The sequence below is a fragment of the Schistocerca americana genome, chromosome 3, assembly GCF_021461395.2.
Source record: "Schistocerca americana isolate TAMUIC-IGC-003095 chromosome 3, iqSchAmer2.1, whole genome shotgun sequence".
NCBI classification, from domain to species: Eukaryota; Metazoa; Arthropoda; class Insecta; order Orthoptera; family Acrididae; genus Schistocerca; species Schistocerca americana.
Window position 1 is genome coordinate 902,931,741 of NC_060121.1, and position 18,421 is coordinate 902,950,161.

At 42.8% G+C, this 18,421-nt stretch overlaps 1 protein-coding gene across 1 annotated transcript in view; it reads left to right on the forward strand.

Annotated features, from left to right (window-relative positions):
* LOC124606489 (protein white-like) overlaps positions 1 to 18,421 on the forward strand; it is a 305,924-nt gene that overhangs the window by 242,374 nt on the left and 45,129 nt on the right. The window contains exon 9 of the mRNA XM_047138470.1: positions 5,147 to 5,375. Within this exon, the coding sequence (XP_046994426.1) occupies positions 5,147 to 5,375 (229 nt within the window). The remainder of the gene's footprint in view (positions 1 to 5,146; positions 5,376 to 18,421) is intronic.

An 18,421-nucleotide genomic window follows, 5' to 3' on the forward strand; every position in this document is an offset into this window, starting at 1 on the left:
ATGGAGAAGATAAATTAAAAGAATTTTTAAATCATGTGTATTCCATCCATAGACAAATTCAGTTCACGATGGAAATCGAAAAAGATGGTGCTTGCCAGTTTCGGATGTTTTGATACGACACAAAGATGATGGCACTTTGGGGCATGCAGTATAACGGAAACCGACCCTTACGGATTTATATTTACGCACAAATAGCTGTCACTATCCTTCGCAGACGATGAGTGTTCTCAGAACTATGGTACACAGTGCACACGTCATTGCTGACGAGAGGAGTCAGCAGGACGAGCTTCTACAGTTCAGAAGAAGTTTTGAAGCCAACGGGTACTCTCCACCGCAGATACGTAAGGCACTAAAAATGAAACCAACATTGGGTGCAAGGAATGCAGAAGAAATATTCGTGTATTATGTGCCATACGTTGCCACACGTGGGAAGGTCAAGAACAGGGCGAATTCTCAGAAAACACAAATTGAAAGTGATTTTTCGTCCTCCACCAAAGACTCAAACCGTTGAAGATGATTTGGTGCTTCGGAAGGCTGGGGTTTATAAGATTCCCTGTGAGTGGGCCGTTCATACATCGGACAGACGATACGTACAGTCCATGAGAGATGCACAGAGCACCGCAGGTACACCTGGCTCTTACAACCTCATAAATCGGCTCTGGAATCTGTTAGATTGAAGCCTACAGTATTTTGGAGGTATGCTGATAACACGTTTGTAGTGTAGACCCATGGAGAAGATAAATTAAAAGAATTTTTAAATCATGTGTATTCCATCCATAGACAAATTCAATTCACGATGGAAATCGAAAAAGATGGTGCTTGCCAGTTTCGGATGTTTTGATACGACACAAAGATGATGGCACTTTGGGGCATGCAGTATAACGGAAACCGACCCTTACGGATTTATATTTACGCACAAATAGCTGTCACTATCCTTCGCAGACGATGAGTGTTCTCAGAACTATGGTACACAGTGCACACGTCATTGCTGACGAGAGGAGTCAGCAGGACGAGCTTCTACAGTTCAGAAGAAGTTTTGAAGCCAACGGGTACTCTCCACCGCAGATACGTAAGGCACTAAAAATGAAACCAACATTGGGTGCAAGGAATGCAGAAGAAATATTCGTGTATTATGTGCCATACGTTGCCACACGTGGGAAGGTCAAGAACAGGGCGAATTCTCAGAAAACACAAATTGAAAGTGATTTTTCGTCCTCCACCAAAGACTCAAACCGTTGAAGATGATTTGGTGCTTCGGAAGGCTGGGGTTTATAAGATTCCCTGTGAGTGGGCCGTTCATACATCGGACAGACGATACGTACAGTCCATGAGAGATGCACAGAGCACCGCAGGTACACCTGGCTCTTACAACCTCATAAATCGGCGTGGGCAGGACATTGTATTGGCACTGGGCACTCTACGAAACGTTCGAAATTTTAGCCTCGACTTCAGTTTTATGAAACTCGGGAGTGAAAGAAGGCGCTGAAATTCGGTTGGCGACAAATTTTATTAATATAGATAGCGGCTTCAGCTTGGACAAATCATGGAATCCGGTACTTTCTATAATAAACTCGCATAGACGTCGCAACGGTGCAGCTCTTAGTAATATATCGATAGCGCCGTGTGGTTCGACCATGCAGCCATAGAGCTAATTTTAATCATTGCTGCATCTCTTTGCCTTGTGTATGTACACTACTGGCCATTAAAATTGCTACACCAAGAAGAAATGCAGATGATAAACGGGTATTATTGGACGAATATATTACACTATAACTGACATGTGATTACATTTTCCAGCAATTTGGGTGCATAGATCCTGAGAAATCAGTACCCAGAACAACCATCTCTGGCCGTAGTAACGGCCTTGATACGCCTGGGCATTGAGTCAAACAGGTACAGCTGTCCATGCAGCTTCAACACGATACCACAGTTCATCAAGAGTAGTGACTGGCGTATTGTGACGAGCCACTTCCTCGGCCACAATTGAACAGACGTTTTCAATTGGTGAGACATCTGGAGAATGTGCTGGCCAGGGCAGCAGTCGAACAATTTCTGTATCCACAAAGGCCCGTGCATTATCCTGCTGAAATGTAGGGTTTCGCAGGGATCGATTTAAGGGTAGAGCCACGGGTCGTAACACATCTGAAATGTAACGTCCACTGTTCAAAGTACCGTCAGTGCGAACAAGAGGTGACCGAGACTTGTAACCAATGGCACCCCATACGAACACGCCGGGTGATACGCCAGTGTTCACCGCGATGTCGCCAAACACGGATGCGACCATCATGATGCTGTAAACAGAACCTGGATTCATTCGAAAAAATGACGTTTTGCCATTCGTGCACCCAGGTTCGTCGTTGAGTACACCATCGCAGGCGCTCCTGTCTGTGATGCAGCGTCAAGGGTAACCGCAGTCATGGTCTCCGAACTCATAGTCCATGCTGCTACAAACGTCGTCGAGCTGTTCGTACAGATGGTTGTTGTGTCTTGCAAACGTCCCCATCTGTTGACTCATAGATCGAGACGTGGCTGCACGATCCGTTACAGCCATGCGGATAAGATGCCTGTCATCTCAACTGCTACTGATACGAGGCAGTTTTGATCCAGCGTGGAGTTCCGTATTACCCTCCTGAACCCATCGATTCCATATTCTGCTAACAGTCATTGGATCTCGATCAACGCGAGCGGCAATGTCGCGATACGATAAACCGCAATCGCGATAGGCTACAATCCAACCTTTATCAAAGTCGGAAACGTGGTGGTACGCATTTCTCCTACTTACACGAGGCATGACAACAACGTTTCTCCAGGCAACGCTGGTCAACTGCTGTTTGTGTATGAGAGATTGGTTGGAAACTTTCCTCATGTTAGCACGTTGTAGGTGTCGCCACCGGCGCCAACCTTGTGTGAATGCTCTGAAAACCTAATCATTTGCATATCACAGCATCTTCTTCCTGTCGGTTAAATTTCGTGTCTGTAGCACGTCATCTTTGTGGTGTAGCAATTTTAATGGCCAGTAATGTATGACCGCATGCGCAGTGGTGCGATCCGCGGGTTAGTATAGAACAATTGCTGGAACGTCAGTCGCCTCGGCTCACTCTGAAGATGGCTGGACAGTATACGGCCGAAAAATTGAAAGTAAAATTGATGCGTCTGCACGCCCGAAATTTTATGGGACATATATTGTCCATTTGTTCAAACTCTTCATACACTTTTTTTGCGACTCTATCGGTAGTGCCTGGACGATGTTGAACGAAAAATTAAGACAGTGTCTCCTATGCAGACAGCTCAGAATGTCGGAGTGAAACAGCGATAAGAAAGGGTACAAACAGAGTTGTAAAATTATGGTGGGTTACCGGAGACTATCGCGTGTACCCGTACGCTATGGTGCTTTCCCTATTGTTTTGGTTAGTAAGGTAGCAACCCCATACATGTACATTAGGTGGTGTTGCTTGCCTATCGGGTGTAACCACATTTCGATCGATTTGTTTGTGTATGTCATCAGTGTCTCACTAGATTCCCTAGAACCAGGAAGTGCTGAAAGTTTAGAAAAATGAGTGAGGATATATAAAGGGTCGTGTAACCAACAGAAATTTTTGTTCTATAATATTATCGTCTTGTCTGGTACTTACAAGTAAGTAATATTTACAGCAAAATTGAAGTTGTCGCTAATTAGTTCTTGTTTCAGTTGAAAGCTTTCTAACAAGAAACAGAGGGATGTTGCCGTAAAACTACAAAAGCAGTACAGATTTATCATAGAGATGATTGCTGATACAACTAGTTGCTGATTATTTCGACAATAAAACTACAGTTGCTGAAGATGGATAATATATTAAACGCTATAATGTAAAGAATTGGGATACACAATAGACTAACACTGAACGATCTCTATTCCTAAATATATGCAAAACTAAAAAGGAGAAGTGGTCGTCTCTTAGTTTCTCTCTCACACATTCAGTTGTATTTCTTTGGTTACTAGTACTACCAATATTACCGGTAATCCTGTCACTTACTATGAAGTTATTTATTGCACCAGCTCGACCGAAAAATAGTTTTGGTAGAGTACAATTGTAGAAACGACTGATTACTTTGTACCACCATCGATACCAATACACCACACACATTACAACAAAAAGATAGGGAGGTTGAGGGGCTACGAAAATATAGGTAATGTCTTCATACTAAATGTTTACGTGAAGAAAAAAATTTGTTCCCCTTTCTTTTCAGATTCCTTTCTTCCAGTTGTGTGGGAGAAAGGGATTCATTAGCCGTGTCAGAATATATTACAGATGGACTCCGGTCAGTAACTGCTGCAAGTATCTCGCTCCCTCACTCCAATAAATGCCAGGGACGACTAAGCATTTTGTTGTTGAGTTTCCCAACAACTAGTAAAATGGCATCAGGGAATCAAGATTAAAGCATTTGATTTCGAACGAATCAGAAGAATATCTTTTATATACAAAACTAATAAATAACCACAAGAAATAACTTGTTCCCTGGTTAGGAAGAAAGGAACTCAGTTGTGCCCAGTGACGAGAATAGATGGTCCCCAAAACTTGCTATAGGTCAAAAGAATGTGAGTTGTTGCCGCAAATCTGAAGTATAGTAAGCATAACTGCATAAGCAAAGGCAAAGTATTACAAGAAAAATTTTGGTTACATCACCCAAGTTAAATTTGGGGATGAGAAAGAATTTTATTAACAGATATGTCTGAAGCTTGTCCTTGTGTTTCTCGGAAACGTGGACTGTTAGTGCATTTGACAACTGACGTTTAGAACCACTTGATATGTGTTGCTACCTCAGTGTGGAAAAGGCCTTTTGGGCACAAAAACTCACAAATAAAGAAATTCTTAGAAAAATACTAACAGTACGCAAAATGATAGAGCAAGTAAATGCCCACCACTACCGACGCAGTACTTCCGTAGATAATGTAATCGGAGGAATGATTCGGAAAGACCTAGAATGGACCACTCCACGCAGATCAGATACGATGTTGGAGCAGTCTCGTATGTGGAAGTGAAGGGACTAGGAGGGAAGAAATAGCACTGCTGTCGACCAGTCTTCATACTGAGACTGGAGAAGAACGGTAACAATTGCTTCATTTAGCCCATAAGAAGTGGCCAACAACGCTGAACGCCTGCTGCAGGTGTTCTCCGACGAGCTGGCGGTGTTCCTGCGAGAGCACCTGAACGGCATGTACCGCGTGGACGTGTACTTCCTCAGCAAGACGCTGGCCGAGCTGCCAGTCTTCGCCGCCATCCCGTGCCTCTTCACGACCGTCTTCTACTACATGGTCGGCCTCAACCCGGAACCCAGCCGCTTTGTCATCGCCATGGTCATCGCCGCCCTCGTCACCGGAGTCACCACGTCATTTGGTGAGTCCAGAATGTACCAGTTAATTATTTAAGAATTCCATATACCTTTTCAACAACTATGTTATGGAAATTGTGTGGAACGACCCGTTGCTTTTTTTTCCTTTGGTTTGTTTTTTGCCGACCACCAGTTTTTAAATAAAAAATCCAACATGAAACTGAAGGAGTCGTCCAGAAAGATTCATCTTAGGGTGGACTTAAAATTTGCGTTGCCACCTGTTAATGTTGTTGGGTAATTTATGAACAATATTTGTTGGTGCTGACAGCTTCTGTAATGGGTAATAAAGGTGATATTTTCCTCTAGCGGCGTAGAGGCAACATGTAGTCCATAATCGATTCCTTATTAAGGTCATTGACTGATTGCGTAACAACATTTATTGTTATATATGAAGATGGTAACTGTTCTCGAAAGAACAGATACCATTGATGACCGTGCAGCTTCTGTAGAATAAATGATAATTAATTTAAACCCTCAGCTACCGACAGGTGTTGTTGGTATACCTCGATGGGGACAGTTGAAAATGTGTGCTTCGACAGGGACTCGAAACCGGGATCTTCTGCTTACATGGCAGACGCTCTATCCATCGGAGCTACCGAGGACACAGATGAATAGCGCGACTGCAAGGAGTTATCCCTTGCACACCTCCCGTGAGAGCCACATTCCAAACTGACCACAATCTACATACGTAATGTGCCTAACTGATATGTACCATGTAAGCAGGAGAGTTAAAGGCTACGCGGCCATTGACCTTCGTCTGTGCGAATGCGCACAGGTTGCCCGAACTCTTACGGGAATCGTCACCTTAGTGGGCGCGAGTTATGAGTGGATGGGCAAATATATATTACGTACTTTATGTATGTAGATTATGGACAGTTGGGAATGTGGGTCTCACGGGAAGCGCGCAAGGGATAAGTCCCTGCAGTCGCGCTATTCATCTGTGCCCTCTGTGGCTCAGATGGACTTGCAGGCACGGTAGCTCAGCGTTTTCGGTCAGAGAGTTAGCTGCCCTCTGTAATAAAAATATAAAAAAAATCTCAATTAACCATCAACGACGAACTTACACAGGTGTCTTAGGACGTCCGCCCCGAGCAGACGCATCGAACGAAAGCGAACAATACGAGATTTTTTTTAAAGTTGGATAGGGCGATAGAGCGTCTGCCATGTAAGCAGAATATTCCGGGTTCGAGTCCCAGTCGGGGCACACATTGTCCCCATCGAGGTATATCAACAAAACCTGTCGGCAGCTGAGGTTTTCAATTATTGTTATATAATTGGTGCAATGGCGACTCAACTAGAGCACCAATATCAACTACTCTCATACAAATGAACAATTCTAAAACTTTTATTCTCGATGTACATTTTTCATCAAATTTTGGCCTCCATAGCATGGGTCGAGACATCAGAGGCGTGTTTGACAAATCATTATGATTTCATTTGGTATGGTTGTTTTGAAGAAACGGCTGTGGACATTACTAGAACAGATATTGGAATTACGGTGAACGAAGTGTAGATCTTTTGCCTGAGGCGATGCTTTCCTGAGTCAGTGTTTCTGAGTTTTAGTTAACTTCTTCTACACACTTAATACTGCAAGTACCAATATGTTATGTTATGTTCTTAATTAATTTACTTTTAATAGCATACGCCATCTTTTAGAAATATTGTGCCACGTTAGTCCAACACAGCTTCAATTTTTTGCATGGAGAACAACTAGAGACCGTGACAATTCTATCAGCCTATCGAAATAAAATATCTGAACTTGACAGGTAATTACTGGTTTTATTGCAGATATTTTTATTTATTTTTTCGACTCGTCACTCTTCTGACTGGTTTGATGCGGCCAGACACAAATTGTGTAGCATTTCAACAACTTACGTCCTCAATTATTTTCTGGAGTTTTACTCTCTACAGCTCCCTCTAGCACTATGAAAGTTATTCACTAATGTCCTCCTATCCTGTTCCTTCTTCTTCTCTGTGTTTTCGACAAAATTCTTTCCTTTTTCAACATTCATCTGTAGCATTATATCTGAAATGCTTAGATTCAGGTTTTCCCATAGTCCATGTTTCACTACTATTCAATGGTGTGCTACAAACGTACATTCTCAGAAATTTCTTCCACAAATTAAGGCCTATATTTGATACTAGTAGACTTCTTTTAGCTAGAAATGCCCATTTTGCCAATGCAAATCTGATTTTCATATCCTCCATGCTCCGTCCGTTATTAGTTATTCTGCTGTAGTAGAATTCATTAACTTCATCTATTGCGTTACTGTTAGTTCGGACGTTAAGTTTCTGGCTGTTCTCATTTCTGCTACTTGTCATTAATGTCGTCTTTCTTCGAATTTAGTTCCAGTCCATATTCTGTACTCATTAGACTGTTCATTTCATTCAGCAGATTATGTAATTCTCCTTCAGTTTTGCTGACCAAAGTAATGTTAACAACGAATAGTATCATTGATTTCCGTTCACAATGTATTTTAATTTCTTTCCTGATTTTTTCTTTTATTTCCGCCATTACTTCTTCAATGTACAGATTGAACGACAGGGGAGAAAGAGTACATCCCTGTTTTACGCCCTTCCAATCTGAGCTCCCCTTTCCTGGTTTTCTACCCTTATTATTCCCTTTTGGCTCTTGTACATGTATTACCCCTCTCTCCCTATAGCTTACTCCTATTTTCCTCAGAATTTCGAACATCTCGCACCATTTTACACTGTCGAACACTTTGTCCAGGTCGCAGAATCCTATGTTATTTTTATATGCGCACGCAACAGTGTGTTGATCCTTGTTTCTCTGAGTCGAACAGTCTTTCCATTAAGATTTAACAAAGTTTACGACCTAATGTTTTCTGCCCAGTCGTAGTTGCAACACTAAGAGGACCTCGCCTGCCAGTGTACACTATCCGTTTTGCGCCCCCGCATCCACACTTCTAACCATGACTTGCTACGCAGGGGAAAATAAGCTTTAATAGCTGGCTGGCTCTTGCCACATGTACTTGGAGGTACTACATAACCCAAAAATATAGGATTTGTAATGGCTGTCACTGTCAATCTGCAGATCACATATACAGGGCAGTCCATTGATCGTGACCAGTCCAAATATCTCACGAAATAAGCGTCAAACGAAAAAACTACGAAGAACGAAACTTATCTAGCTTGAAGGAGGAAACCAGATGGCGCTATGGTTGGCCCACTAGATGGCGCTGCCATAGGTCAAACGGATATCAGCTGCGTTTTTTTAAATAGGAACCCCAATTTTTATTACATATTCATGTAGTACGTAAAGAAATATGAATGTTTTAGTTGGACCACCTTCTTCGCTTTGTGATCATTGATGGCTCTGTAATAGTCACAAACATATGGCTCACAATTTTAGACGAACAGTTGGTAACAGGTAGGTTTTTTAAATTAAAATAAAGAACATAGGTACGTTTGAACATTTTATTTCGGTTGCTCCAATGTGATACATGTACCTTTGTGAACTTATCATTTCTGAGAATGCACGCTGTTATAGCGTGATTACCTGTAAATACCACATTAATGCGATAAATGCTCAAAATGATGTCCGTCGACCTCAATGCATTTGGCAATACCTGTAACAGCGAGTAGTTTGCCTTCCGTAATGTTCACACATGCATTGACAATGCACTGACACATGTTGTCAGGCACTTCCGGTGGATCACGATAGCAAATATCCTTCAACTTGCCCCACAGAAAGAAATCCGGGGACGTCAGGTCCGGTAAACTTGCGGGCCATGGTATGGTGCTTCGACGACCAATCCACCTGTCATGAAATATGCTATTCAATGCCGCTTCAATCGCACGCGAGCTATGTGCCGGACATCTATCATGTTGGAAGTACGTCGCCATTCTGTCATGCACTGAAACATCTTGTGGTAACATAGGTAGAACATTACGTAGGAAATCAGCATACATTGCACCATTTAGATTGTCATCCTTCCTCCCATAATGCCGCACCATAAATTAACCCACCAAAGTTGCTGATGGTCCACTTTCGCAGCCATCGTGGATTTTCCGTTGCCCAATAGTGTATATTACGCCTGTTTACGTTACCGCTGTTGCTGAATGACGCTTCGTCGCTAAATAGAACGCTTGCAAAAAATCTATCATAGTCCCGTAATTTCTCTTGTGCCCTTGGAAGAACTGTACACGACGTTCAAAGTCGTCGCCATGCAATTCCTGGTGCATAGAAATGTGGTACGGGTGCAATGGATGTTGAAGTAGCATTCTCAACACCTTCCCGATTCTCGCGCAACTCGTCTGCTACTGATGTGCGAATCAGCCGCGACAGCAGCTAAAACAGCTACTTTTTTAAAAGAAAAATCTTTATTACAAAACCATATTAATTATACAAACTTAACCCACTTCCTTATCTCATTAGTGGGTCATAATAATTATACAAATGGTACTTACATTGCAGCTAGTTACAATTTTCAGGTGAGCTACAGTTAGTGTTACATACAATGTGCATTTAATTTCTAATATCTACGGCTTATATCTATTTCTTGTAACTAGTTACTATCGCCTGCAGCGTCACATGTGTGCCAGTGAGAGATATAAACATACTTTTGATAGCCCTGCTCATCGAGCTAAACCCGAAGAGCGTGCCCCTGGCACAGGGCAGGCCACGATGTTGATTCGCTACAGTTCCCTAGCATAATTTTCCTAAACTAAGTCCTACAAACTAACTTATCCTACGTCATTTCCGGTGCATGTCCTTATCTGTAGCATTGACCTCACTTCCCTTAATCCTGCACTTGGCGGATTCCAACTATGATGGAAAGTCGGTCAGTCCACGCACAGGCGGTATGGGAATAGGACGCAATCAGTGTTGGTTGTCTAAGTTATTTAGTTTATGTCCCTCAACTATTCTGTTAAAACTTTCCGTGATACCTCGTTGGCCAATCTGTTTAGCATTTGGAAAGTGTGCTCACGTCCAAGCAGTTGATATGTGTCGTGGTTTGGAAGTCTGTGTCGAAATGTAGTCGCAACATCATTGAAGAGGGGGGCACTCGTAAACTACATGGTCGGGAGTACCCTCCGACACGCCACAGTCACACGCTGGTGTAGCCCTCTTCCAAAATCGACATAAGTATGTCGGGTATGGTCCATGGACAGTGGGAAAATGGATCAGTCCTCGTGTAGGCTCAAAATATTTCATGTCCAAGCGCTCTCTCACATCTGGTATGAACTGGAAAGTTCTACGTCCAGTTTCTTCTACCTCCCAAGTCTCCTGCCAAAGTTCCTCCCCTCTTGTCCTTATTTACCTTTTGTCCTCCACCCTAACACCCATGATGTCTACAATCTCTTAATTTCACTTTTTTGCCCAGCACGAAGCCGCTTGTTCCCTTATTTTGATGTCCAGAGGGCAGAGCCCCATTATGACTAATAGCCCCCCCTCCCTGGAGATGTTCTGTAGGTCCCCACAGATCTCAATATCATACTTCTCTGGACCTTTCTCACTGTCATGGCGGGCACAATCCTCGTGAGCCAGTGCGCCCAGACTCCCGAGCTGTAACCCACTGTTGAGGTTAGGATGCTATTATGGTAAAGTTTAATAAGGTGTGGTGATGACTCCTAGGTAGAATGTCTCACGTCACCGGAGAACTGGTCAGCCATTAATTCTGACAGTAGGATTTCTGATTAGATGTCCTATTAACAGCAGGTATGTGGATTTGCTGGGTGAGATTGTCATCTTGGTCATGTGACACCATTGTTGGAGTTTCTCTACGGCTCTCTCAATTTTCGGTCCTATGTCTTCCCGGCTACTGCCGCAGACCAACAGGCTATCACCTCTAGCACTTCTTCGCTTTTTTGTAAGCTGTCTAGTAAATGGCTCCATGTGGATGTCCCAGAAGAGGGGTCCTGAAACGGATCCTTGGGAGAATCCTTTAGTGATTGCTTTCCCAAGTCTCTCGATAGGGGATGATAGCCAGACCTCCCGATCCTTACAATAGCTCCTCAGACAACCGAATAGCGGCCCTCGACACTCTTTTTCCCGCAAGCAGGAGAAGAGCGAAGGCGACCACAGGTTGTCGAAGGCGCCACTGATATCCACCATGATGCCAACCACGTACTTACGCAGGGTCGAGCCACAGACCTCGGCCGCCAGGGCGATTGCATCAGATGCCGATCGCCCTGGCCTGAAGCCGAACTGTCTGCTGCTCATCCCGTACAACACTCGGTGTGCCGCCAATCTGTCAGCTAGCAATTTCTCCAGTATCTTTCCGAACAGATCTAAGAAGCAATTCGGCTGTATGACATTACTTCTGCAGGTCCTTTCTTTATTATGACTACATTTGCTGTTTTCCATTTCCTCGGAAACTTCCTTTGCCTGAGGAATTCATTGTAAAGATGAGTAAGTGGCGCAGTCAGCTGGGGGGCCAGGAACTGCACCACCTTCGCCACAATGCCGTCTGGCCCAGGTGTTTTCCCTCTTTGTAACGATCTTATATGGGCTGCCACCTCCTCCTCAGAGAAGGGGTAGACAGCCGTCTCATTGTTGCATATTTCTTGATCTTCATTTCGCAGTTGCTGTTGCCCTTCAGTCTCCCCATCCACATTGCCGTCAGGCAGCAGGGACCGGAGGAGGACCTCCGCCGTCTCCTGCCAAGACTCCGTCATCCTGTCCCCGTGCCCAACTGTCGATAACTCCATAGGAGAGCGAATTTTCTCTCTTACCAGCTTATAGGGAAGCTCCCATGGGTCCATGACTAGCTGGTTTAGCACGTAGTTTACCCAACGTCGCGTCCTCACCTCTCGCAGTTCTTTTTTGGAACCTCTGCTTTGCCTCTCTATATTGCAACTACCACCTTTGTCGTTCCTGCCAGACGACACTGCGCTGGTAGAGCCTTCTCAGCCTTCTGACAGATTGACGCAGTTCTCCTAGTTCGGCAGACCATGGTGACGGAGAGACCGCCATGGCCTTCCTCCTAGTTGGTACAGCAGCCCTCACCGCTCTGGTCACTGCACTCACCAGTTCCTCCGTTCTCTCGTCCACGTCTATGTCCTGATGCATGTCACCTTCCGGTAATGGAGGAATGTTGCACTCCCTTGCTAGGCGTTCCCAGTCAGTTCTTTTGTAATTTATTTGTACCTCCCACCCTACGGCCCAGCGGCACTCTCTTTCGCCTAAAGTGAAAGTTATTAAATTGTGGTCGCTTGTGGTGACGTTTCCTATAACCCTCTAGTGCTGAATGATATGTGCTGTGTTTGGTGTTACCAGAGTAACGTCTATATTTGTTCCTCGTCCTCCTCCTGCAGCGTAGGTAGGAGGATTGCCAGGCCTGTTGGCAACCACAAGTTGCGATGCCATAATAAACTCTTCTAGTTTTTCACCGTTTGCATTACGTAGGAAATCAGCATACATTGTACCTTTTACACTGCCGTGGATAAGATGGAGGCCAATTATCCTTCCTCCCATAATGCCGCACCACACGTTAACCCGCCAAGGTCGCTGATGTTTAACTTGTCGCAGCCATCGTGGATTTTCCGTTGCCCAGTAGTGCATATTATGTAGGTTTACGTTACGCTATTGGTGAATGACGCTTCTTCGCTAATTAGAACGCGTGCAAAAATCTGTCATCGTCCCGTAATTTCTCTTGTGCCCAGTGGCAGAACTGTACACGACGTTCAAAGACGTCGCCATGCTCATCGCCATGCAATTCTTGGTGCATAGAAATATGATACGGGTTCAATCGATGTTGATGTAGCATTCTCAACACCTTCACGATTCTCGCGCAATTTGTCTGCTACTGATGTGCGGATTAGCCGGTACAGCAGCTAAGACACCTACTTGGGTTTCATCATTTGTTGCAGGTCGTGGTTGACGTTTCACATGTGGCTGAACACTTCCTGTTTCCTTAAATAACGTAACTATCCGGCGAACGATCCGGACACTTGGACGATGTCGTCCAGGTTACCGAGCAGCATACATAGCACATGCCCGTTCGGCATTTTGATCACAATAGCCATACATCAACACGATATCGACCTTTTCCGCAATTGCTAAACGGTCCATTTGAACACGGGTAATGTATCACGAAGCAAATACCGTCCGCACTGGCGGAATATTACGTGGGTACCACGTACTTATACGTTTGTGACTATCACAGCGCCATCTGTCTCAAAGCAAAAAAACTAATCCAACTAAAACATTCATATTTCTTTATGTACTACACGAATATGTAACAAAAAATGGGGGTTCATATTTAAAAAAAAAACAGTTGATATCCGTTTGACCTATGGCAGTGCCATCTAGCGGGCCAACCATAGCGCCATCTGGTTTCCCCCATCAACCTAGACGAGTTTCGTTCTTTGTAGTTTTTTCGTTTGATGCATATTTCGTGAGATATTTGGCCCAGTTACTATCAATGAACCACTTTGTATACTGACGTAATGTTGTCACCTCGTACACCGTACACAGTCTCCAATAGATATATCTGCATTTATACCCGTGATAAAGCTTATCAGTAGCGTTTAGTTCCATCGATTGAATCTCTAGGATTATGTTCCTCAATTTTCAGATACGTATACGGTTAACACAGTAAATTCCAACCGACATTGTACTGTATATTCCGCTTATGAACCACGGCGCACTCGCAACTCATTCGTCCGGTTTGGTAGCCTTCAGTAACACTAAACAGCCAACCGAGATACTCATATGAAAGTTTCTAGCTTTTTTAACAGTAAAGAGCCGCCAAGACTGCAATAAATCATTTAATTCCAGTGATCGGACTATACTGTCATCACTAAACCGTAGGCACCAGATGAGGTGAAGAGTCGGTTCACGGAGCTGCTACAGGTCACCTAATGCTAGGTTCCACACACTCCTGTAGCTTTAATGTGAAAAACATTGTTTATATTCTGTGAAATTTAGGAGTGGGAAAATCAGCGAGCCTGTTATACTAGGCAGAATCCTTAGACTCATTTCTACATTCAGTAAAAGCAAGAAGGCTAGGAAAATATTTGCGTTAGTATTGGAGGGAATAACGAAATTGTGGAACATGTTTACGTTACCAGTTTACCTCTAACACAGGTCTACTCACTTAAGTAATTATACTGAAAATGTTTTACCAAATTTATGACATTTGCCATCTATTCCTTGGCAATGGAGTGTAACTTTCTCGCTTCTGCCACTTCCTTTTTTTTTTTTTTTTTTTTATAGAATGCATAATTCACCACAAACCAAGTGGTCTGTAATTTCTTTGCACACGAATATGTTTTTAACAACCAGCTGCCGGAAACAGGAACTAAGAGCAGTGCATATTTACTCGAAAAAAGTTCACGTTTATTATAATTATATAGAGTGAGTCAGTTAAGTCAGGTCACCCAAAACATCAAAGATGACGTATTTGCAGATAATCATGCAATTTTCACTTAGAATATCCTGACACATTACGACAGCGAAGTTCTTTAAGCGAAATATGCGGTTTTCTTTTGGCACGGAAATTAGCTTTTCAAGAGGACTTCCGTGATAAAACGAGTGTGTAACCAGATGAAATAGCAGCAAGATAAGACCACCGGAAAACGCTGCCTTAGGCTCAGGAAAAGAACCCTGCGAAAATCTGTCATCACTGTACCAAATGCAAGATACCACGTAACTCACGTAGGGTTCCCTCGCTCACTATTATGGCTGTCATATCAAGTGTTTAAAATATTTACGCTGATAACTGATTCAAGCGACCGCTACGGTCGCAGGTTCGAATCCTGCCTCGGGCATGGATGTTTGTGATGTCCTTAGGTTAGTTAGGTTTAAGTGGTTCTAAGTTCTAGGGGACTAATGACCTCAGCAGTTGAGTCCCATAGTACTCAGAGCCATTTGAACCATTTGAACTGATTCAAGCTATAAAGCGACACAATACTTACATACTGCGCGTTGAATGCAAACTGTATCTATCGCGGAACCGGCCCGTTTAATACAGCATTGGATGTCTTCGGGCCTATACGGTGGAAACGTGGCACAATAGCGGATCCAAGCTATGTGTTTGCTTACATTTCGTATAGAAGGGTAGACGTTTCTGGGTTCTCCGCTGACGTCGAGACAGTGCTTTGCGGAGTTATGTTGTTCTCATTAACTTCCTTCCACGTTATGACGTTACACTGAGGTGACACAAGTCATGGGATACCTCCCAACATTGTGTTGGGCATAGTGGAGCAGCTAGAAGTGGTTTGGACTCAACAGGACTTTGGAACTCATTTTCAGAAATATTCAGCTATTGTTGGATGTATTCCAATCTCTGTCTTCCTCTTAAGTTTTTACCCTCTAAAGCTTCCTCTAGTACCGTGGACATTATTCCATGGTGTCTTAATACTCGTAGATGTCATTCCATTTTATCTCTTCTTGTTGTCGCCGGCCGGAGTGGCCGAGCGGTTCTAGGGGCTACAGTCTGGAACAGAGCTGCCGCTACGGTCGCAGGCTCGAATCTTGACCCGGGCATGGATGTGTGTGATGTCTTTAGGTTAGTTAGGTTTAAGTAGTTATAAGTTCTAGGGGACTGATGACCACAGCAGGTGCTCAGAGCCATCTTTTTCTTCTCGTCGTCAGACTTTTCCGTTCTTTCCTTTCCTCGCCGCTCCAGAGAACCTCCGAAACTTTATCAGTCCACCTAATTTTCAACATTCTTCTGTAGCACCACATCTCAAATGCTTCGATTCTCTGTTGTTCCGGTTTACCCACAGTTGATGTTTTACTACCATACAACACTGTGCTCACGACTTACATTTTCAGAAATCTCTTCCTCAAATTAAGGCCTATGTTTCATACTAGTAGACTTCTCTTGGCCAAGTGCTAGCCAGCTTTTTAGGTCCTCTTTTCTCTGCCCGTCATGTGTTATTTTGCTGCCTAGGTAGTAGAATTCCTTAACTTCATATACATCGTGATCACTAATCCTGATGTTAAGTTCCTCACTGTTCTCATTTCTGCTACTTAGTATTACTTTTGTCTTTCTTCAGTTTGCACTTAGTTCATATTCTGTACTCATATAGTGCTCATTCCATTCAACACATCCTGTAATTCTTCTTCACTTTAAGTAGGTATAGCAATGTCACCAATGTATCTTACTATCGATATCCCTTCACCGTGAATTTTAATTCCACTCCTTATCCTTTCTTTTATTTCAGTTATAGCTTCTTCAATGTATACTTTTACCAATTTAGAAATTTTGGAGCATTATGGACAGAGCCCACCCACGAGGTCGGGATTTTGAAGATCTAACGTTGTAACTGGACAGAATTTCTCACGATATCCCTCAACAACTCTGTTACTCAATGCAAAGCCGAATAATAGCTAGCATAAGGGTCAGAAGTGGACCAACGCGTTACTGAAGATCTTTCTCTTGGATAAATCATCCAATTGTTCTGAAACTGTAGTCATTCTTTGTCTGTAAATGTACATCTCCTCCTCGAATTTACATCCCAATCGCATAGTTCCTTAGTGGTGTGACGTTTTCCTTTTTTTTTTTTTAAGAAAAATATTGAGTGTATGTTAACAGAATAAAGTCATACATTGTCGGCAGTTAGTTAGATAGTTAATTTTTTGTGTGTTGATTCATCATTTGATCTGTATTATTACTGAAATGGTGTAGAACGATTCAATTCACAGAATCTGTTTAAGTGATTAGTTATTACATTAATTAACACATTATTGTTCAGTCCTTCTTACAGTATGTATCTGCATTTAAAACTGAGCGTTTTGGGCTACGAGTTTCTAAATAAAAATTCTTCTGTGGAATATGAGGTATCCTGTAGATACTTTTTAGGTTAGATTTTGTACCTGCTTTGCTACCTGTTAGATCTTTTGTCTTATTGGGCAAATCATCAAAATTTTTGTTCAATCATATTCAGCTCATTTCTGAGCTACTGACAGCTTTAATATTGGATAATAAAGGTCATTTCTTTCTTCTAACGTACTGATTATCAACATTATCATGGGTGAACATCATAAATCATTCTTGTTGTTCGCTTTTTTGCAAATCTGTTTCCCCTGTCTAATTGATGAATTATCCCAGGAAATTATTCCGTAATATGTTTTTGAGTAGAAATATTCAAAATATATAAGGAGACTGACTCGTTTGTTTCCAGAACTAACAATCTTATTAAAAGCAAAATTAGTTGAACATAACTGTTAGAGAAGGTCAGTAATATTTTCCTTCCGTTTTCAGGTTTTCATCAATATGTACGTCCTAAAATTTTTATTGTCTCCTTTTCATGTGCTACATCAGTTAGAGGTATAACTATATTTGTTGTACAGAACGGAGTGAAGTCTGTTTTCTCAAAAGAAATAGGAAATCTACTTTTAGAACATCCTCTAATAAATCTTTGAAAATTATCATTAACATGTATTTTTGCTACATTCGCTCTAATGGGATTTATTATAACACTAGTGTCGACTGCAAAAAGTACCAAATCTTTTTTGGTGAGTGGTACGTGGAAGCTCATTCATATATACAGACTGTTTCTGTACTCGACAGCAAAACTTCAGGAATGAATTCCCCATATAACAAGAAGAAAAAATAGGCTACGCCAACATGGGTCCCGAATTGTATCATTATAGTGTTATTCGACCTTTTGTTCCTACTAACTTCATTGTACGTCTGTAGCGCCAGCTTTTACGACCTGCATACCGGTATGTGCCAGAGGAAATGTTCAAAGTGTCCTCCTCCTGCCTGAAGAGAGGCCTCCATCCATCGCCTCACTGAATTCCACACATGATCAGAACGTCTCGTGCAGTGGTACTGCCTGAAAGGTTGTCACAACGCCTACGTGTAGAGTAGATCCGTCCACAACAGCAATCGACTACACGAGTCTTTACGTGTCCCAACAAGTGAAAGTCCGGGAGATTTAAGAGAGGCGAACGGGGTGGTCAAGTAATCAGTCCATCAAAACCATCCTACCACTTGGGAAAATGTGCGTTGGTGTGCCACTGGTCAGACAGACTGAAATGTGCGGGAGCTTCATCGTGCTTGAATTACAGTTGTCGTCGGAACGCAAATAACATTCTTCTAAGCACTCAGGCAATGCAGTAAGCAAAGAA